Below are 22,063 nucleotides of genomic sequence, written 5' to 3'. Positions count from 1 at the left end.
TTGAGCGTCTGCTCAGGGTGTGATCTAGGGGTCCTGGGATCGAGTCCCACATCAGGTTCCCTGTGGGGAGCCTGTTTCTCCCTCTGCCTCTCTCTCTCTGTGTCTTTCATGAATAAATACATATCTTAAAAAATAGTTATTAAAAATAATAAAAAATAAAGTTATTAAAGTATAGTTTACACACTGTAAAATTCACCCCTCTTAGGTGTATAGTTATTTGAACTTTTTTTAGTATTGAACTTTAACAAACATATACAATCATAAAACTACCACCACAATCATAACATAGATTGTTTTTATCACCCAAAAAAGTTTCCTTATACCTTTTCATAGTCAGTCTCTCATCCTACTCCCAACCCAAGGAAATCACTCATTTGTTTTCTGTCTCAGTGTTTTGTCTTTTCCAGAATGTCACATCAATGATATAATACAGTACACTGCCTTCTGTGTCTGGCACAGTGCTTTTGAGATTCATCCACATTGTTGCTGCTTGTATCAGTAGTTTGTTCCTTTTTGTTGCTAAATACTAGTCCCATTGTCTGGGTGAACCCCAATCTGTTTATTCACCAGATGATGGACATTTGGGTAGTTTCCACTCTTTGGTGATTATAAATGAAATTGCTGTAAGCATTACGCAGGCTTTTTGTATGGGTAGATGCCTTCATTTTTCCTGGATAAGTACCATGAGAAGGATTACTGAGATATGTGATAATTGTATATTTAACTTTATGAGAAAATATAAATGCTCCCCATCCTCACCAGTATTTGGTGTTGTGGTTTTTTAAAAACCCATTCTAATAGATATGTAATAATCATCATGTTATGTTTCAATTTGCATTTCCCTGATAACTAAGATTCCGAATTTTTAAAAAATATTTTATTTATTCATTTGAAGAGAGAGAGAGCAGAGCAGGAGGGCAGTTGCAGAGAGAGAAGCAGGTTCCTCGCTGAGAAAGGAGCTCAACTCAGGGCTCAATCCCAGGACCCCAGGATCATGACCTGAGCCAAAGGCAGACTCTTAACTGACCAAGCCACCCAGGCACCCCAGAGTCCAAATTTTTTAATGTCACTCTGGTCTGGACTGAGGTTGGGGGATTTGTAGAATGGACTGGATTTTATTATTTTTTTTAAAGCCAAATAAAGAGACACTTTTCATTTGTTATCTTGGAGTGATTAGAAAGGCCATGAAGCCTGCCTCGGATTTCATCCAGGGCAGGGAAAGTCTACCTCGGGAGCAAGGACAGAGCTATCCTGTCCAGTCATAGCATGGAAGATGGAGAAAGTTCAGCCTCTTTTGGAGCAGAGTTCGATTTGCTATTATAGTTTTGTTCTTTAGTAGTTGTGTGACTTTGGGCAAGCAACATAACTGCCTTGAACTTCAGTGTCTCCTGCTATAGAATGGGGTAATAACTCAGAGGTAAGTTTTTGCTGAGTTAGAGATACTGTCCTCCTATCATCATCATTATTATTAATAATAATTTTATTTATTTATTAATGAGAGACACAGACACACAGAGAGAGGCAGACTCCATGCAGGGAGCCCGATATGGGACTCAACCCCGGGTCTCCAGGATCAGACCCTGGGCCGAAGGCGGCACTAAGCCGCTGAGCCACCCGGGCTGCCCCATCATCGTTAATAATATTATTAATTTGCCTCTATAAAGGCTCACTCGGCTGCAACACAGTAAATTCTTTCCTTGTTTCTTTCCCAAGCCAGTTGCTCATAAAGGGCAGGCCTTGTGCCTGAAGACCCGCATGCACCCCATCCTGGACGCAGTGTTAGTAAATTCCAGTCCTGCGACACATTTGTTGAAATAGATGGGCTCACACGGATTCTCAGGGAAGGCCGGTGGCCAGAACAGAGCTGTGGGACTCGAGGGACCTCCAGCCCTCATCAGGCCAGGGAGGTGCTTTCCTGAAGCTTGGGGCCAGTGGCTGGAAAAACAAGGGTTTTGCCCTTGCCTGGTGATGTGGGTTTGACAGGTCAAATAAAGGGAACCAAGAAAGCAGATGCTCAGAGGAAAAAAAAAGGGGGGGGGCCGGAATGGGGAGGATAGGGTTTGACAAGGACGAAACTCAAGGGAGAGGGCTGGCTGAGAATGTACGGGCCGGCAGGCGTGGGGACCAGTGGTGAGGATGCGGCGGGGATCGCGAGGCGGGGCGGGCGCGGAGGCTCGGGGTCGAGCCGTGGAGCATCATCCAGGAGCCGGCTCCCGGCGCGGGCAGCGGGCGGCGCGGGGCGCGGCAGGTGCGGGGGCGGAGCCACGCGGGGGGCGGAGCCACGCGGGGCGGGGCGGGGCCCGGAGGGGGCGGGGCCGGCGCGGGGCGGGCAGGCGGGGTGCGGCGCTCCTCTCCTGCGAGCGCAGCGGGGGCCGCGGAGCCGGAGCTGGATCCGGAGCCGGGGCCGGGGCGGGAGTCGGGGCCGGGGCCGGGCCGGAGAGGGCTCCAGCGCTATGGGGTCGGCCGACTCTAAGCTGAATTTCCGAAAGGCGGTAATCCAGCTCACCACCAAGACGCAGGTGCGACCGGGGCCCCGGCCTCCCACCCACCTGCCGGGCTGGGGGCTGGGCAGGGCCGGGGGGCTGCGCGAACTTGGCTCGTGAGGAGATGGGGGACCCGCTGGCCTGCGGCCTCACGCTGAAGCCAGGTCCGGAGCGCCACCCGTTGGCCTGTCCTCCGGGGCTTCATCCCTTAGCCGCAGCCCCTCACCCCAGCCTTCTCTCCCGGGAATATCCCTCTTCCCGCAGCCGCCGCTGCCACCTTGGGCTGACGTGTGCCTACTCTCCGAGCCGGCATCGCCGCTATCCGCCACCTGTCCTGCCGCCTCCCCCCCACCCCCACCCCCGCTCCCGCCCCTCCAGCCCCGCATCTTCAGCTTCACCCTCACTCCCGCCCCCACCCACCCATCCGCCTCCCTGCTCCCCTCCCTGCCCCTCGGTGCCCGCGGTTCCTGGACGCACAGACCCGGCTGATTCAATGCAAACAAAGCCGAGCAGGCGCCTACCGGGTCGGGGAAACAGCTGGTGCGCGGAGGCAGCGGCCTCGCTGGGCCCAGGTCGATGCCCAGAGCCAGGGAAGGCCCAGGTCTTCCTGAGAACGTGCAAAGAGTGCGAGCAGAGCTGCAGCCTAGCAGAGGGTCCTGTTCCCAGGCCCGTGGAGTCCAGTTTCCCAGCTGGGGAACACTGCTCCAGGGGGCTCCTCCTCTGAGGCCCAGCAGTGGGGATAGCTGTGTTTTCAGGTACCCTCTGTTCCCTGGGTCAGGGCTGAGAACCCTCCAGATTGTCTTTGACTGGCTGGTGTAGGGTCTGGGGGTGACTTTCAGCCAGTCCATGCTTGCACAGTCCCCTGAGTTCACAAGTGGCACCGAGGCCACCTCCTTGCCCCCACCACACAGGACCTGGCCCCAGCAAGGCTCCTTCCCTGCCCTACCCCTTCTGTCCTTACCCCTCGAATCAGGCTGCTCTGGCCACAGAGATGCCCAGCCCTGACTCCCCAGAACCCCCACTTTTAAGGGACTCAGCACCTGCTGCCATCTGGGACTTTCCTCTTTCCCTTACCCTGAGGGCTCTTGGCAGTTAGAGTGGGATTGAGGAAGCCATCTTCCCACAGCCAGTTGTTCGCAGCTCCAGAGGCCAGACCTCTGGTCCTACACTCTCTCATTCCCACGAGAGAAAGGTCAGGTGCCTGGCAAATGCCCAGGGGCTCTGGAGAATCCAGTCCTGGCTAAGAGGCATTTGATAGAAACCAGACTTTGCTTCTCGCCACTTCCCTAATGACTCCTGGGTAGTTCTAGCACTTGGCTTTATCGGGGCTTCTAAGTCTGTGGGTAGCAGGTGGGCCAGCCCCACAATGTGGGGCCACACGGAGTGGCAGGAGGGAGGCTCCCATGTTTACCTACCTACCTGGGGAAGGAAACACATTGTTGGAGGAATGAACCATGGGCTGTTAGCTTAGTAGGCAAGGTCCTTTGCCGGGCCAGCAGGACTAGCTCAGCTGGGCCCCAGAGATCTGGGTGGACTAGATTCCTACCTGTGCTGGCCCTCTCCCCCAAATACAGTGTACCTCTGGCTTTCCCTGGCTATAGCACTGCTATGGGGATGACTGAGATGGTGCTGTCCTGTTTCCTAGCTGAGGACAGTGAGTTGGCTTGGGTCAAGACTGGAACCAGATACCAGGCTGGGTCTCCCTCCAGAGACCTGTGGGGCCCTGCAGGTGGGAAGGTGGGAGAGACTCTGAAGCTTCCTGTCCTGTGTAGTGACCTGGCTCAGGCAGCTGAGGAGTGAAGACCAGATCCCAGATGGTCATTCCAGAACCTTGCCATTCAGTGTCCCCAAGGAGATTCATGCCAGCTGTCCACAGGGTGTCCTCCAGTCCCAGACCCTTAGAGGCTAGGCCATGAACACAGATGTTTGTTCTGGGCAGCAGACAAGACCACCCAACACCTTTTCCTGTGGCCTGGGTATGAGCGGCGACTGCTGGGCTTCCCTGCTTTCCTGCGCTATATCCTGTTTTCTTCCTGTCCTGGGCTAGTCCTGAGGCTTAGCAGTTTTGGCTGTGTTTCCCAAGCCTTTCCTGGGGTGGGTGGGGCCCTAGAGGGAGGACATTCCTGGACCTGGGACCCTTTCTTAGATCCTATCTTTTTGGAGACTCTCTGCCATAGACCAGGTGAGACCTGATGGGTCCATGTATACATGTGTGTATGTGTATGTGAATGCTGTGGTGACGCAGTCCTCCAGGACAGGTCACCCTTAACAGGCTAGAGCACTTGTACAGTCCTTTGCTCCCCTTCACCCCAAGAAAGTTCAAAAGATGCACCAGGACTCCCAAGCCAGTGGGGGGTCTGGCCTGAACAGAGGCTGGTGAAGCTAGGGTAAGAATATCTATTTTTGGGTGCCTGGGTGGCTCAGTGGTTGAGCGACTGCCTTTTGGCTCAGGTTGTGGTCCCGGGGTCCTGGGATAGAGTCTTGCATCAGGCTCCCTGCAGGGAGCCTGCTTCTCCCTCTGCCTGTGTCTCTGCCTCTCTCTGTGTCTTTCATGAATGAATGAATGAATGAATGAATGAATGAATGAATAACTAACTAACTAAATAAATAAATCCTAAAAGAAGAAAGAAAGAAAGAGTATCTGTTTTCCCACCAGGATAGCTCAGTCCCTGTGCCCTGGTAGCATGGGCCTTCTATCTTGTGGCAAAAAAATTCTTTTCAAACAAACTGGCTTGGATTTTATTTATTTATTTTAAGATTTTATTTATTTAAGAGAGAGAGAAAGAGTACACAAGCAAAGGGAAGAGTCAGGGTATGGGGGAGGGGGGAAGCAGGTTCCCCTGCTGAGGCAGGGAGCTCAGTGCAGGATGCTGGGTTCCATCCCAGGACCCTGGGATCATGACCCAAGCAGAAGGCAGACACTCAACCGAATGAGCCACCCAGGCGCCCCTGGCTTGGATTTTAGAAGCTTCCTTGGGCTCTGTGGAGCCCAGCTGGGATAACTGGGACAGGAGCTGAGCCTTGTTTCTCCCCTCAGAAGCCTAAGGGGATCCAGTGACCCTGGCCAACACCTGGAGCATCAGACTAGCCTGCTATAGCCGGGTGAGGGTCATCAAGCTGAAGTGTCCAAGCCAGAGTGGGAGCTGGAGGGCTGGGACTCTCCTCTGCTTCTCAGCTGGGCTAGCCTGGAGCTCCCTAAGTCTCCTTTTAAGTCCCCTCATTTGGAATTCAGTCTCTAGGTGACACTTGCCTGATGAACTAGACCAGAGGTCAAGTCTACTGGTGCTCAGATGAAGTTCTCCTCCTTTAAGGGGATTGTGGCACCTTAAGTTAGAGGAGGTGGTAAAAGTGTTAGAGAAGGGAGCTTCTCAGAGGAGCTCCCGGGTTTTCAAGGATGTCCTTCCCCACCCCAGCCCTGGCCACCCACACTGGGGGGTGGCACCCCTTGACCCCAGTGACTGTCAGAGGGCTACCCTAGCTGAGGACAGGAGGGCCAGCAAACCCTAGCCTCAGGGCACCTCCTTTGGCCTTTGTCCCCCCCCCCCCCAGCTAACTTGCTCTACCAGTTCTGGGACTGAGCAGGCCCTGGTACCAGGCCTGTCTTGCGGGCCATGGCCACATGCTGCCCTGTGACTTGGAGGTGGGGGCATTACTTTGGGAGGGGGCCAGGGTATACCGGGACCTCAATGAGGCTTTCAAACCCAACCCTGAGTTTGGACAGCCCCACTGGTGCTCAGGCTTGCCCAGTGACTGGGTTGAAGGGATCTTTGGGACTAATGACAGCCTTTCCCTGAATAAACATTGGCTGAGCATCTGCCATCTGCCCCTACTGCAGGGTAAGGAAAGAAGGGCCTAATGGAACCCTGAGGCAAGTGCATTGAGATGCCTGGAATCAGGGCCTAGGATGAAGGAGTAAGAGTGGGGACCCAGGTTCCAAGGTGGGAACAAGCCCTTTGGTCCAGAGCTCAGGGAGGATTCTGGGAAGAAGGGGCATAAGAGAACAAGGCTATTTTTATTCATTCATTCATTCATTCATTCATTCATTCATTCAAGACACAGAGAGAGGCAGAGACACAGGCAGATGGAGAAGCAAGCTCCCTGCAGGTAGCCCGATGTGGGACTCGATCCCAGGACCTCAGGATCATGACCTGAGCCAAAGGCAGACACACAACCACTGAGCCACCCAAGTGTCCAAGAGAACAGTTATTTTTAAACAAGATATATATTTTTTTCTGGTGGTCAGATTAAGGCACGCCTGGGTGGGTTTGGGTGATCGCAGGGCTGTATCAACCCTTTCAGACAAGGGAGAAGGCCAGGCTGATGGAGCACCCGGGGTCTCTCGCAGCAGCTCCTCTTCAGAACATGCCTTGGGCACCCTGGCCTCTCAGCAGGTGAACATTCAAAAGGAAAAAAAAAAAAAAACAGTAATCCGTGTGGTTGCAGAAAAATATAAGTAAAAAAAAATAAAAACTATCCAGAGAGATCATCGCTGGGGCATTCCGTCATTTTCGTTTAGGCTTTTATTACTATGTAATTTAGCAAAGATCCTGACCATCCTGTAGTTAGTGTTACACCTTATCTTTTTCACAGTATTGTAACCGTGAAGCATTTTTCATTCATTAAGAGTCCTTGGCAACATGGCTCTGGTGGTTGCATAATATTCCATTCCATGAAAGGGCCTAATTAACTCTTTCGAGTGTTCCCTGCTTGTTGGTTATTTAGGTTCATTCCAACTTCTCGCTATTGCCAATAACAACACCTCAGTGAATCTCCTTATCTGTGCACATCCCTGATCATTTCCTTAGGAAGGATTTCTAGAAGTGGAGCTTATGGTTCCAGTTGGTTCCCTACGTGACTGCCCATATGATTCAAAAGGCACAAGTGTGCCTATGTCCTCCATAGGACCAGTGGGACTTTGGAATGTGTTAGAAGGGTGGGCCTGTGGGGAAGACCGGACCGTCCGAGCAAAGGCAAAGAGATGTTGTGACGGCTTTGTGTTGTAGGGGTTGCAAATACAGGTGTGCAGGTGCCCACGTGCAACATGTGTGCATGCATGTAGGTATGTTAAATAAGATCGTGGCTTATGGTCTGGTCCAGGTTTGGACTCAATCCTGCAGGCAGCGAGGAGCCCCAGAGGTTTTTGTTGAGGCAACAGTGGTTTGGGTGCTGTACTTTGAACATGGGTTGGAGGCGGTATGGAGACAGGGTTGAGGACGTAAATTTGGAGGTGGGGCCCTGAGAGGAGCAGGTGCAGTCAGAGAGAGCCGTGGGGGTTGCCTCCTTTAGATTTGGCATCTGTTGGGTGTGCAGGGAGAGGATGGAAGCTGCGGCTGAGGCGGGGGTGGACAGTGAGGCTGGGCTTAGGTGCAATAAGCATACATCCCCTTGCCTTCTTCCATTGGGGAGGGTCACAACCTGGGTCTGGTCCCCAGGCACTTGACCTAGCAGCAGGGCCTGGGGAGGTCCCCTGTGGGGAGGCTCTGCCAGAGGAGGATGGTGAGTTACCCCATCCCTCAGGGTCTGAGTTAGGCTTTGGCTGCCAAACTCAGTGCCTGGCTGACCTCTGACATCCATGGCGAGTGTCTCTAGCCTGCCTCTGCCAGCCGGGGTGCACAATGGCCCCCACATGGGAGGGCTTCTGGGCATAGCAGGGATGGAATAGGGGGGCCATGGTTTCCCCTTTGGGGTTCCTTTGGCTACAGACTGGGCGAACTGTGGGCCTGGTGGCAAGGGGTAGTGTAACAACCCTGGACACACCGGATCCCCCCTCCAGCCTGTGGAAGCCACCGATGATGCCTTTTGGGACCAGTTCTGGGCAGACACGGCCACCTCAGTACAGGATGTCTTTGCACTGGTGCCAGCGGCAGAGATCCGGGCTGTGCGGGAGGAGTCACCCTCCAATCTGGCCACTCTGTGCTACAAGGTGAGCATAAGGTGCTCTGCCCTTCGCTGCCACTCCCTGCTGAGCCATTTCCCACCTTCCAGGGGAGGCTGAAGCTGGCCCAGCCCTGTGGATCCAGAGAGCGGGCACCCCTGACATCCCACCTGTCTGGGTCTGGGCAGTCTCGAGAAGTACCTGCTTCTCCCCACTGGCTGGGCTCTGGGTGGGGGGTGGGAAGTGATGCTGCAGCCACCCTCTGTGAGGGCTTCCTTGGGGCTCTTGCTGCGTACTTTCCACACATCAGCTCGTTCAGCTAACCCTGTGCAGTGTGGTGCTGTTAATGTCACCGTCTTACAGATGAGAGAACAGAGAGGTGGTCACTTAGCAAGGTGTCAGCCAGTGAGTGGTGGGCGGGGTCTCCGGGGATGCTCTAGGCTGCTCTCTGGCCCACTTCCCGTCCCCCTGGGCTGGCTGACCCTGTCTGTCTCTGCCCCTCTGAAGCCTGGGGTGCCCATCCTGACCCCAAGCACCAGGTCCCCGCTCCCCACCCTTCCAGTGTGCCCCTCCGCCTGTCCCCACAGGCTGTGGAGAAGCTGGTGCAGGGAGCCGAGAGTGGCTGCCATTCGGAGAAGGAGAAGCAGATTGTCCTGAACTGCAGCAGGCTCCTCACCCGTGTGCTGCCCTACATCTTTGAGGACCCCGACTGGAGGGGCTTCTTCTGGTCCACAGTGCCCGGGGCAGGGCGAGCAGGGGTCTGTGGACCTGGTTGTGGGGCTGGGTGGGAGGTGATGGGTGTGGGGTTTGGGAAGGACAGGGGAAGGGGAATGGGGTTTGCTGCCGAGGGGGGGTCATCTCCCACAGGAATGTCTGCCCTTTCAGCTGGGCAAGCGTGGCGACAGGGCAGCTGGGCACTTCCCCCTCCTTAGCTTCCCCCTCCCTGGGTTTATCTCCAGGCAACCGGCTAAGGGCAGGACCCTGGTGATTCCCAGCAGGGCTGAGCCTCTAGAGTTTTAGGGACCTGGCCTGGCTCCTTCCAGTCAGTGGAGAGGTTTCTTCCCAGGTCCCAGCCTCGTTCCTGCTCTGGCCCCCTTCTGCCTTAGGAAGTTTGGGGTGGTTGGGAATCTACTTTTCCTTCTGCTTCTTCCTCCATCCCTCTGCCCATGGGTACCTGCCTGGGCCCAAATCTAACCCCTTTCCCACCTCCAATTCCTGGGGCCACGTCTCCTTGGCCAGCAAGCACTGAGGCAGCCTGTGTGCTATGTCCTGACCAGGGAGAGGATGATGATGAGAATGCCCGGCCCCTGGCTGAGTCCCTGCTCCTGGCCATTGCTGATCTCCTCTTCTGTCCAGATTTCACTGTCCAGAGCCACCGAAGGAGCACTGTGGTGAGAGGCCCCCCCAATCTCCCAGTCTCAGGCCTGGGAGGGCTTTGGTCCTAGGTTGGGGGTGGTTGAAGTTCCCTTGGGCAGGACGCTGTGGGGGCAGGGCCACTCTGGAAGAGCTGGGCAGGTCCAGGGAGGGGCCAGGGACTGGCACAGCTGGAGAGGAGCCAGCTGGTGCCTGGCCCTGCCCCCTGTATCCGGGAGTCAGGGCACAAGCACCCATTGTCCTCGCCTGGGTGGTGGGTGGGGGTGTGGGGCTTGGACACAGGAGGTCTGGCCTGCTCACTTCCTGTGGGCCCAGGGACTCCACTTCTGGTATTTTCTGCTCCCACCGCCCCCCACCACCAAATGCACCCAATCCCATTCCCCTCCCTCCCTATCACTCTCTCCCTGCCTTGAGCTGGCCTGAGCAAGTAAAAGAACCGGAGAAGAAAAATTAGCTTTCAAGAGATTGAGAACATTAATTTCTTCCCTTGTGCATTATCACCTGGGGCATTTGGAGGGTCTGTCTCTGCCCCCAGGGACGACAGCGGGGGGACTTGGGTTGGCCACTCCCCGCCTGAGCGTTCCCAAACCATGTGCCCAGGACTCAGCGGAGGATGTCCACTCCCTGGACAGCTGTGAATACATCTGGGAGGCTGGTGTGGGCTTTGCTCACTCCCCTCAGCCCAACTACATCCACGATGTGAACCGGTGAGTTTTGCTCGGACCCAGAACTCACAGTGTAGCTGGACTTGGGGCCAGGCCCCCCTGCTCTCCAGCTCAGAGAGGGAACCGTGCATGGGGTCTTTCAAAGAGACCCTGTCCACTCATGACCCAACATCAGCCTGCCGGGGATAAAATGGGGTCATGTCTTTTCATGGACTTGGAGCTGGGGCCAGCAGGGTGGGCATGCCCTCCTGGAGGAGATTGGAGATCTTCAGGTACTGAACCCCCTGCCCTGATCCCCCCTCCCTAAGGATGGAGCTGTTGAAACTGCTGCTCACATGCTTCTCTGAGGCCATGTACCTGCCCCCAGCCCCGGACAGCGGCGGCACCAACCCGTGGGTGCAGTTCTTTTGTTCCACGGAGAACAGGTGAGGGGCCCTCCAGCTTTCTTTCCATTCTCTCCTTGCTCCAGGCAGCCCCGGGGAGAGGCCGTGCTCCCTTAGTCTTAGTTGAGGGGAGGTGCTGCCGCCTGGTGGTGATGGCTTATAAGAGTTAGTCGCCGCTCGTTAGTCCCCCATGGTCCAAAGTCCCACTGGGCGACCCTAGTGACTAGTGCCTGGGTCCTCCATCCCGAGCTGTGCTGTACAGCAGAAATATGATGCAAACCACAGATGCAAGTTGACCACTTCTAGTGGCGACATGAAAAAAGTAAAAAAGAGGTGAAATTAATTTTAATATTTTGTTTAACCCAATATACACCAAATAGCATTGGACAGGTGATCAGTATGCAGAATGATTGAGATGTTTCACATTCCCTTTTCAAGCTAAGTTTTCTTTTTTTCTTTTCTTTTTTTAACTTATGATAGTCACAGAGAGAGAAAGAGACATAGGCAGAGGGAGAAGCAGGCTCCATGCACCGGGAGCCTGACGTGGGATTTGATCCCGGGTCTCCAGGATCGCGCCCTGGGCCAAAGGCAGGCGCCAAACCGCTGCGCCACCCAGGGATCCCCCAAGCTAAGTTTTCAAAATCCGTTTTGTGCAGTTTACAGTCCCAACACCTCTCAATGCAGAGGAGCCACATTTTAAGCTCTCAGTAGCAGCAGGTGGCTTGTAGCTGGCTGGCAGTGCGGTTGAGACAGTGGTCGGGGAGAGGGCATCGTGAATACTCTGAAGGGTGGGGAAGCCTGACCCACACAGGGCTGCTCCTGGGCTCTGCGGGCACAGAGGGTACGTGGAGGTGTCACTTGGTGGGGCTGAGTATGTAAAGGCTGCGAGGGCAGCACCGGAGTTAGTGGTCCTGGGAGGCGTGGCTCACCTTCTGATTTCCAGACCCTCATTCCCACATGGCAGGCGTTACTCATCCTTTGGATTTTCCTGGCCTTCTGCTCAACTTCCCCCCTCGCCCTGCCCCCAGAAGAGAAGGGAAGCCAGGCAACTCTCTCCAGCAGCCACGGTCAAAAGCTGGCCAGAGTTTGTTTGTTTTTTCTCATCAGGAGTATCAGGCTTTGCCACTCACTTAACCTCTCTGGGTCTCAGTTTCCTTGCCTGTAAGATAAGGAGCTTGAACCCTGACATCTTACAAATCTCTGAATGATGTCACTCTGTGGCCTGGGACCTGGGTGACTGAGCGCATGTTCTGCTCCCCGAGGGGAAGCCCACCTCCCGGTGGGACTCCAGTCCCTGCTTTGAAGCTCCAAGGCAGGACACCTGCCCCTCAGAGACCTGAGCCCGTAGACTGTGCAGCACCGCGAATGAACCCTAATGTAAACTCTAGGCTGACGGCGTGTCCCTGTAGGTCCATGGATTGTAACACACATGCCACTCTGCTGTGGGATGTCAGCAGTGGGAGAGGCTGTGCACAGGTGGGGGCAGAGGCTCAGGGGAATCTCTGTTCCTCCCTCGTGATTTTGTTGTGAACCTAAAATTACTCTAAACATAGTCTTAATTAAAAAAAAAAAAGGCTTTAGCTCTGGGAGGAAAAATCTAAGGCATGTGGACATGATTTCCCACATAACTAGCCACCCCCGTCTTGGTAATAAATTCCTTTGCTCTTGGCCTAGCCTGGCCTGGGTCCCGGATGCAGAAAAGGCAGGGAGGGGTGTCTTTGACTCAGGAAGGGATGAGCTTGGTTCTGCTTTCTGGCTCCCAGCCTAGAGCTAGCACGGAAATGCTTGTTCAGTGAGGAGGTAGCTTGACTGACCATCCCATGTGGCCACCTGAGGGGTGGACAACGCTGGCCTGGGTGGTCTCCATGCCTTGTTCCTCTCCTTCCGCAGACACGCCTTGCCCCTTTTTACCTCCCTCCTCAACACTGTGTGTGCCTATGACCCTGTGGGCTACGGGATCCCCTACAACCACCTGCTCTTCTCTGACTACCGGGAACCCCTGGTGGAGGAGGCTGCCCAGGTGCTCATTGTCACCTTGGACCATGACAGTGCCACCAGCGCCAGCCCCACGGTGGACGGCACCACCACAGGCACTGCTATGGATGATACGGACGTAAGGATGGGTGTGGGGGGTGGAGGGCAGCTGGCCCTGCCAAGCTCTGGGCACTCCCTTTAGTAGCGCTGGGTAGGGGCTATCCAGTGGGCACCTCCTGGTGAGCCTCGGGGTGCCTGAGGGGGGATTGCTGCCCCCACCTGGGCTGAGGTAGTGGCCAGGGGTGAAACCACCTGCTTATCCCAGGCTCCACCCTTGGCAGCCTCCAGGACCTGAGAACCTGTTTGTGAACTACCTGTCCCGCATCCATCGTGAAGAGGTGAGCGGAACCCTGCTCTTGCTCCAGTGGATTCTCAGTGCCCACCTGCCACAATGATTATGGCCTTGCAGGGGGGAGGGGATGGTGATGAGATGGGGTAAGAGGAGTCCTGACCATGGTCCCTGTGGGCTTGGCCACCCCAATGAAATAGTGATGGCAGGACTTCAAAGGTTTTGAGATGCAGAAAAGAGCTGAAGGCCTCAGGTGAGTAGGGACAACTGGGCAGGCTTCCAGGAGGAGGTGGCTCTGATATCTGACTTTGGTGAGGGGAATGGTAGTGGACTCAAAGGCCAGGCAGCCCTGAGTTCATGTGTCTTGTGACCTTGGGGGAGATTGTGCTCCCAAAGCTCTGACTTCTGCTGCTGTAACATGGGGATGGTAACTGCTTCCTTGCCTTTTTGGGAGGGTTACTTGTAGCTTTCGCTTAGTGACAGCTCTTTGAGAATAGTAGAGTGCATTTCTGATGTGACAGGGAGATGGGGGTATGGCATCTGTCAACATGGGGTCCAGGTGGGTCGGGTCTGGGTCAACGTGTGGGTGAGGGGGGTCACTACGAGCAGCTTTGCTCAGGAGGGGAGCCCATGGTCTGGGGAAGGGGCAGGGGTTCCCTCCAGACCTGCTTTGGACTCAGCTTCCTGAGGGCCTGCCTCAGGACAGCTCCTGATGATGGAATCTGGGCCTTTCAGGCTTTAGGGATGGGACCAGGCTGTGTGTGTGTGTGGTGGGGGGGGTGAGGAGGCCTTTGTGCAGGAGCTGGACTGGACAGGTCCCTACCGTCCCCTACTCAGGATTTCCAGTTCATCCTCAAGGGCATAGCCCGGCTGCTCTCCAATCCCCTGCTCCAGACCTACCTGCCCAACTCCACCAAGAAGATCCAGTTCCACCAGGAGCTGCTGGTCCTCTTCTGGAAGCTCTGTGACTTCAATAAGGTGGGCTGGCCTCAGGCCCCTCTTGGTGGGCAGTGGTCAGCTCTGAGCAGGAGAGCGGCTACTATGGATAGCCCAGGGGTGGGGGCAGCATCTGGGGAGGCCCCCCGGGAACGGTGAACAGGTGGGGGAGAGCGGTCTCCTCTCTGACCTTGCCCACCTGTTCCCTCCCCTCTGCCCCCAGAAATTCCTCTTTTTTGTACTGAAGAGCAGTGACGTGCTGGACATCCTGGTCCCCATCCTCTACTTCCTCAATGATGCCCGAGCGGATCAGTGTAAGGCTGGGGTGGGCATGAGGTCCTGGGGGCTTCCTTGTAGAGGGGCGGGGCCGGCCGGTCTGTGCTGCCTCCGGGGAGTGCAGACTGGGGCTCTGACCTCCCAGCAAGGGCTTCTTCCAGGGCTCCCCGGATGGGTCCCCACCCTGTGTGGTGACTTCCCCCTGTACCACATGCTGCAGCTCGGGTGGGCCTGATGCACATTGGAGTCTTCATCCTGTTGCTTCTGAGCGGGGAGCGGAACTTTGGGGTGCGGCTGAACAAGCCCTACTCAGTGCGTGTGCCCATGGACATCCCGGTCTTCACGGGCACCCATGCAGACCTGCTCATTGTGGTGAGGGGGCTCCCTCAGCCAGGCCCTGGGGCCGTGGGGGGACGTCCTTTTGGCTGAGTCTGGAGGAGGGGACCCCATGGTCACCCCTCTGCCTCCCGGCACAGGTATTCCACAAGATCATCACCAGCGGTCACCAGCGCCTGCAGCCCCTCTTCGATTGCCTGCTCACCATCGTGGTCAACGGTAGGGGTGCGGGGAGCCCGCCTTCCCTGTGCACACCACTAGGTGGCGCCAGGCCACAGGCTGACCTCAGGCTGGCCCTCCCCAGGTCAAACCTGCCCAGTCCAATAAGCGATATGATGGCAGCCACAGACGGACTGGGCAATTTTCTAGTAGCCCTATTAAAGAAAGAAAGAAAAACAGGTGACAACAATTTTATGATATATTTTATGTAATCCACTGTATCCCAAACACCATCGTATGAACATGTAACCCCCCCAAAAGTATTGGGATCTTTGACATTCTTTTTCATACCTAGTCATCAAAATCCTGTGTGTTTCACATGTGCAGTACATCTCTGTTAGAACTAGCTATGTGTCAAGGGTTTATGTCTTCGATTTTTAAATTTTTATTTTATTTTTTTAAAGATTTTATTTATTTATTTATTCATGAGAGAGACAGAGAGAGAGGCAGAGACACAGGCAGAGGGAGAAGCAGGCTCCATGCAGGGAGCCTGATGTGGGACTAGATCCCGAGACTCCAGGATCATGCCCTGAGCCAAAGGCAGATGCTCAACCGCTGAGCCACCCAGGCATCCCCGATTTTTAAATTTTTTAAAAAGGTTTTATTTATTTATTCATGAGAGACACACAGAGAGAGGCAGAGACACATGCAGAGGGAGAAGCAGGCTCCCTGTGGAGAGCCTGATGCGGGACTCGATCCCAGGACCCTGGGATCATGCCCTAGGCCGAAGGCAGATGCTCAACAATTGAGCCACCCAGGTGCCCCTGTGTCAAGGGTTTAATGGCCACACGTGACCCGTGGCTACTGTATTGGCCAGTGCAGGTTTGGACAGTGTGGTCTCAGGGCAGCGGGGTGTGCCCTACCTTCCAGCGAGGGCTGGGGACAGCTGCCTCCGAAGCGAGGGGCTCAGGCTGGCTGGGGTGCTGGGCCCGGCATGGTGGGTCGCTGGGAGCTGAGGCAGGGTGACTTCAATGTGGCCATCTTTTGGAGAGGACTGTCTTTGGTGGGAGTGGTTTGGAGTAGGGTTCTGGAGGCTTCTCGCTGTGTTGTCAGTTCCGGGGCCAGAACCCTGCCTTTCCTTCCCGGTGCATTCCCTGGGTCCGTCTCACACATTTTAACTGAGCCCTGGTTAAGGGTGGCTGGCTCTGAGAACGCGCTGCCCCAGCCTGGTGAGGGAGGGGGACGTGAGACAGGAAAGCGCACAGATCCCTATGTGACTTCAGGCTGGGCACAGCGTCTCATCTCAGATTCCCCCTCCCAGACTCTGCCAAAAAATAAGCTTCTGATTCTGTATGGAGTCTTGTTATTCCAGTTGGATATTCCAGAAAGACTTAAAGACCCTAACTTTGTATCCTTGCCCCGTCATTTTATAACCGGGAACTCTGGGCAAGTTTACAAACCTGTCTGAGGCTCAGTTTCTCCGTCTGTGAAATGGGGCTGGTTTCCTCCATGTCCAGCCCCCTTTCAGAAGTGTGGGCAGGAGTGGGCCACGTGCTGTGTGTAAGGGGCTCTGTAAATAGTGAGGCTGTCCACATGATGGAGGGATGAGGTGGGGCGCCCCACACTGCCTCCTGGAGCTCTGCAGAAGGCACTGCCAGTGTGGCCTCAGACTCCAAGGGCTTGGTCTTCCTGGCTTTGTAGGAGACTTTACAGGCAAGGGGCAGGAAGGGTTTGACAGTGGGAGCATCTTGTCCCGCTCAGGCCCAGGGTGTGCAGGGATGGCCCGGGAGGGGGCCCAGGAGTGACCTGGCTCCTCCCCTGCAGTGTCCCCCTACCTCAAGAGCCTGTCCATGGTGGCTGCCAATAAGCTGCTGCACCTGCTGGAGGCCTTCTCCACCACCTGGTTCCTCTTCTCTGCTGCCCAGAACCACCATCTGGTCTTCTTCCTCCTGGAAGCCTTCAACAACATCATCCAGTACCAGTTTGATGGTGAGGCGGCAGCCTAAGCCCTGGCCTGGCCTCTGGGGTAGGAATCAGGACGGGCAGTGTGCGAGGACACCTTCCCATCTAAGGAGGGCAGACCGCTCTGCCCCTCACTCCTCCCTCATTCATTCAACATGCATTTTTTGAGCATCTGCTGCATACCCAGCCCAGTGCTGGGTGCTGGGGATACAGTGGAGAGCAGAGCAGAATGCTCCCTGCCCCATGGAGCTCACAGCCGGGGATGGAGACATGGAGGGGGCTTTAAACAGATGGCCACTCGGACAAACAAGTCTCCTTAAATCTGATGAAAAAGAAGCTCAGAGTGGTAGGACCCTGATGGGTGTCGTAAATGCCACACTGCCTGCTGTGAGACCTTGCCACTTGTTAGCTCCGTGGCTGTGGGCTCATAACTTAACCTTTCAGGGCTTTAGAGAGTCTTTGGCTGTAAGACAGTCATAGCAACAGTACTAGAGCCCTTATATCTGAAGGTGTTGGGAGGATTATGTAATTACCCACAAAAACTGTCCAGCACAGTGTCTGATGACTTAGGTATCAGCAGTTACTCTTATTTCCAAAATAAGTAATATTTGCACTGATCTGTGAGGGATGAATGGAGGTGGGGTGGGGTGGAAAAGCATTGTGTGGTGGCGGTGGGGGCCCTGAGGTGAGATGTTGAAGCAGGACAGCGTAGTGAGAGGCAGGACCCGATCGCTGGGTGGGGCAGGGAGTTCAGCATGGGCACTGGAGCACAGACACGTGCCGTGTCGTCCTTCCTCCCTGGTGACCTGGCTCAAGGACATAGTCAAAATATAGAACAGCTGGCTGGGTGTGGACACTGACATGCTGGGCCTGCCCCACTTTGCCAGTGTCACCTCTTGGAATGCTGGCTTGTGGGGGGGGGGGTCTGGAAGGTACTGGCGGGGGAGCTTGGCCCAGAAGCTCTTCTCCTATAATGTAACATCCTGGTGTAGCCACAGCTGCATAGGCCACCAGGTGCCAGCTCTTCTCAGCCCCCTCTCTTGGGCACCCTGTACCATCTCCTACTCCTGGAGTTAGACACCCTCCTGTCCTCCAAACTGCCCCCTCCCAGAAACCTGCCCAGGTGGTGGAAGAGGAGGCAAGTGGGCCTCCCTGAGGTGTGGCATGCTCCCTCCCGACAGGCAACTCCAACCTGGTCTACGCCATCATCCGAAAGCGCAGCGTCTTCCACCAGCTGGCCAACCTGCCCACCGACCCGCCTGCCATCCACAAGGCCTTGCAACGGCGCCGACGGGCACCTGAGCCCTTGTCCCGAACCGGCTCTCAGGAGGGTGCCTCCATGGAGGGCTCCCGCCCCGCTGCCCCTGCCGAGCCTGGCACTCTCAAGACCAGCCTGGTGGCCACCCCAGGTCTGGCCCTGGCAGGTGGCAGGAGGATGTGGATGCCAGCACGGTTGGGGGATGAGCAGGGCCTCTGGGATGTCATCCCGTCTCTGGCAAAGGGCATGGCCTGAGAAGGGGAGCTGAGGGCATGGGGATGGCAGTAGGGGTGAGGGAGGGGGCATTGGGAGGCCCAGGAAGGCTAGCTGGGTGCTGGGTGGGGGGACTGGGCCTCAGAACTGAGTGTACAGGGATTGGGCCTAGCATCGCTAAAGTGGGTGGTGGAAAGAGGGGGCCTCATGGGGCTCAGCGCAGATGTTTTCTCAGAGGGTCTGTGGCAGGTGTTCTCACACCCACCTACTCCCACTCTCAGGCATTGACAAACTGACGGAGAAGTCCCAGGTGTCAGAGGATGGCACCCTGCGATCCCTGGAGTCCACGTCCCAGCAGAGCTCGGCAGATGGCAGTCCGGCCATGGAGGTGGGTGATGGGGACTCCTGTGATCAGGTGAGGTTGGGACGTCCCTTTCTCCCTGGCCTCTGTGGTGTGGGCTGGGCCAGGGCACTCTGGGGCCACCTGCAGCAGAGGGCAGGAACCCTGTGCCCAGGGCATCCGGGGGGGTGCTTTCATAGACCTCTCCCTTGTTTACTGGTCCCAGGCTTAAGCCCTTGGCCTTCAGACTCCTCATCCATCAACCTTATCTCAGTTGAGCTGGCCTTTACCCGACCAGCCCAGTCAGCCCCTGGCCCTAAACCTGTCATCAGGCTGGGTTGGGTTGGGCAGGGCCTGGGGCCCGGGCAAAGGGTGCTGGGCTGGGCTGTCCCCTCTGTTGGGAGTAAGTCCCCCACCAACAGGAGCCAGTAGAGAGGCCTTATTGCCTCCTGCATTCTAGGCTATGGGAGGGACTGGGAAGAAGGGCTGCTCCCCTGCCCTCCATCCCTGCTCTGTGCCCACCCCCTCTACCCCTCACTCCTGTCCCTTCCCTGGGACCAGGAGCCAGAGCAGGCATGGCGGGAACAGCGGCGACTGTCCAGCGCGTCAGCCAGTGGGCAGTGGAGCCCAACATCGGAATGGGTGAGGGTTTGGGCAGATGGCTCTGAGGTGGGGCGGGCAGGGGCTCCTGGCCCTAGGAAAGCTCAGTTAAGGCTGGCACGGGAACATGTTCAAATCCAAAATCCGGCCTGCGAGCCCGGCTCTGGGTCACTCCTTCTGGCTAGATGACCTTGGCCTCTCTGGCCTGGTTGCTTCCCCATCTACGCTGTCTAGCATTCTGCAGGGTTGAGCTTCAGCTGCCCATGGTGCTAGCTCTCTTACTAAGCTTTCCTTTCCAGCTTCTTCCCCCAAATCTGCTTGTCCACTCCCTTCTGTGTGTCCTGTGATCACTACTAATTGCACTTCCATGGGGATAAACGTCCCACTTGATCATGCCATTGTGAGGCTCAAAAAGGACAGTTTTTGGCACGAAGCATACGCTCAGTGAGAGGTCATGGCGCTTACTGTGAATAACAGTCACTGTTCATGGGCGCTGCCCTGTGCCAGGCCCTTGCTGTAGCGAGCGGGGGTGCTTCCTGCCTTGGAGAGCCTGTGGTTCTGGGTCAGGGGTCAGGCCTATGCCATTGCCCATGGGGGCTGCTTCCCCAGCCCTAGGAACCCCGGCCCCTCCCTCAGGTTCTCTCTTGGAAGTCCAAGTTGCCGCTGCAGACCATCATGAGGCTGTTGCAAGTACTCGTTCCCCAAGTGGAAAAGATCTGCATTGACAAGTGAGCACCCCAGGGGTGGGGGCAGAGGCGGCAGGTGGGCTCTGAGGTGGGGTGAGCCCAGGCTCGGCCCTGGTGTGACCGGGAGTTGGGGCCCCACACTCCCCTTGCCTTTCAGGGTGGGTTTTCCCATGTGAGCACCTTGAAACCACCCCCTCTTCCTGGCAGGGGCCTGACAGATGAGTCAGAGATCCTGAGGTTCCTGCAGCATGGCACTCTGGTGGGGCTTCTGCCTGTGCCCCATCCCATCCTCATCCGCAAGTACCAGGCCAACTCGGGCACGGCCATGTGGTTCCGCACCTACATGTGGGGGGTCATCTATCTGAGGTGGGTCTGGTGTTCCCTTGAGGGTCTGCTGGGGAGGGGCTCAGCGGGGGCCTCAGCTCTGGGTCCCACCATGGTAGTGGGGTTAATGTCAAGACAGTCAACCAAGGTGGTCTTGTCTAGTGCAGGGTGGGCACCCACTGTCTGCGGGGGGCGGGGCGAGGGGAGGCCGTCGGGGTGGAAGGAGTTTGGTACATAGCACCTCCTAGCTCCTCCCCAGCCTTTCTGTCAGGACTCCCAGCACTGCGGTGACAGCCCCACTCCCTCCACAGGAACGTGGACCCACCTGTCTGGTATGACACAGATGTGAAGCTGTTTGAGATCCAGCGGGTGTGAGGATGGAAGCCTCCCAGGGGCTGGGGACCAGGGGAGGGTAGGGGCTCTGGTCCCCCGATGTTCCCTGACCCACTGTTCTAGGCTTTGAATTACCACAGTCAGCGCTGGGGCTGGCTGAGTCCCGGGTGGCACACCCACCGTAAAGGCCCCTTGTGGCTCAGATGGTGGGGACAGGCTCTGACCAATCCCCCCTGAGGCTGGACTCACAGGAACCTCCTATCTCTAGGGCTGCAGGCCCCGGCCAGAGCCCCCACCTCACTCTGCCTCCCCCTCAAGACCCTTTCTGTGCCACCCATCCCCAGAGCCCAGCAGGTCACTGTGTCCTCATGGGCTGCCCAACAGGGAGCTATGGGCTGTCTCCTGAGGTACCTGGGTAGGGGCAGGGGCAGGGGCAGGGGCAGGTGCAGGGGAGGAGAGTCCTTCTGTGCCTCCTAACCTGAAACCACCTGGTCCAGGCCCGGCTTGCTGCCAGGGCCCGAAGGAGGAAGGAGAGTGGCCAGGCTGTTTGAGGAGGAGACTGGGGGGTTGGTGGACTACAGGAGCCAGACTGGGGAGCCTCATGCATTTTAGGGGTTTGGGAGCCTCCTGTAGAGAGTCTCCTGCTATACACTCCCTGGTGGGTTAGGATATAGCCTGACTCCCTGTTATCCAGTGTGGGGGTGGGAGGGAAGGGTGGGGAGGGAGCTGTTCAATCTTCCCTGCCCCTGCCCACTGCCTGGATGACTGGGCGCCGGAGGGGCAGGATGCCACCCCTCCATCCTCCAGCTCTGGCCTCTGGGTCTCCCTCCCCCCTACCTGTGTTAGTACAATCTTTGCTCTGTACAATCGGCCTCTTTACACAATAAACCACCCTCTCCACGTCCTGGCTCTTTGTGCTTGGAGGGGAGGGGCTGGGGCCATGGCTCGTGTCTTCAGGGGAGTGGGGGCTAGAATCAGTCCCCAGAGGGCCTTCAGCATAGGCCCAGGAACCAGCATTTGTCATTTTCTTCAGTGGGGAAGTGGAGGATTGTACTTTCTCACCCAGGGTATGGCCCCAGAGAAAAAGCCCGTGTAGGACAGGAGAGAGGATTGCTTCCCAGCCTTCTACACAGCTCCTGGGGAGGGCTCTGCTGACCCCTGGAAGCCACCAAAACAGCACTAGGGGGTCCCTGGGGCTGTGGCCCTGTGCTTGCCGGTGCAGCTCCACAGGGAGGGGCAGCAAAGCCTGGGCTACCCTCCCTGTGTTTCCCGTGGGGCCTCACCCAGGGCACAGCCCACTGTTTGCACTGGGCTCAGAGAGATGGATGGGCTGTCAGTGCCTGCCCTTTCCACCCGATGGCTCAGAGGATACAGCAGGCATGGGGATCAAACAGCCAGAGGCTGCAGTCCCTGGGGTAAGCTGGCTGCAGAAAGTCACCCGGGGCTCTGTTCCAGAGAGAAGCCTGCTAGCGAGGGGCAGGGGCATGTGAGAGCCGCAGCCCCCTCCTCACCTCCTCCCATGAATCAGACAAGAGAT

At 56.5% G+C, this 22,063-nt stretch overlaps 1 protein-coding gene across 2 annotated transcripts; it reads left to right on the top strand.

The window, feature by feature from the left end:
* The first annotated feature begins 2,381 nt into the window (after positions 1 to 2,381).
* HID1 (HID1 domain containing) lies at positions 2,382 to 21,426 on the top strand. 2 transcript variants are annotated; one of them, XM_055336354.1, is made up of 19 exons: positions 2,382 to 2,519; positions 8,257 to 8,406; positions 8,946 to 9,116; positions 9,636 to 9,749; positions 10,333 to 10,439; positions 10,706 to 10,822; positions 12,671 to 12,893; positions 13,096 to 13,152; positions 13,941 to 14,081; positions 14,263 to 14,353; positions 14,536 to 14,687; positions 14,792 to 14,870; positions 16,635 to 16,799; positions 17,954 to 18,181; positions 18,525 to 18,631; positions 19,145 to 19,225; positions 19,820 to 19,911; positions 20,077 to 20,235; positions 20,505 to 21,426. In XM_055336354.1, the coding sequence occupies exons 1-19, from the start codon at positions 2,454 to 2,456 to the stop codon at positions 20,566 to 20,568; spliced, it is 2,364 nt and encodes a 787-aa protein (XP_055192329.1). In that variant the 5' UTR covers positions 2,382 to 2,453; the 3' UTR covers positions 20,569 to 21,426. The 2 variants fall into 2 exon arrangements, with proteins under 2 accessions (XP_055192329.1, XP_055192339.1); XM_055336364.1 differs by lacking the exon at positions 19,145 to 19,225.
* The last annotated feature ends 637 nt before the right edge of the window (positions 21,427 to 22,063 follow it).

Source organism: Nyctereutes procyonoides, unplaced genomic scaffold, assembly GCF_905146905.1.
Source record: "Nyctereutes procyonoides isolate TBG_1078 unplaced genomic scaffold, NYPRO_anot_genome, whole genome shotgun sequence".
Classification (NCBI taxonomy): domain Eukaryota; kingdom Metazoa; phylum Chordata; class Mammalia; order Carnivora; family Canidae; genus Nyctereutes; species Nyctereutes procyonoides.
The sequence above is the reverse complement of the archived record's forward strand: the minus strand, read 5'-3'. Positions and strand labels throughout refer to the sequence as shown.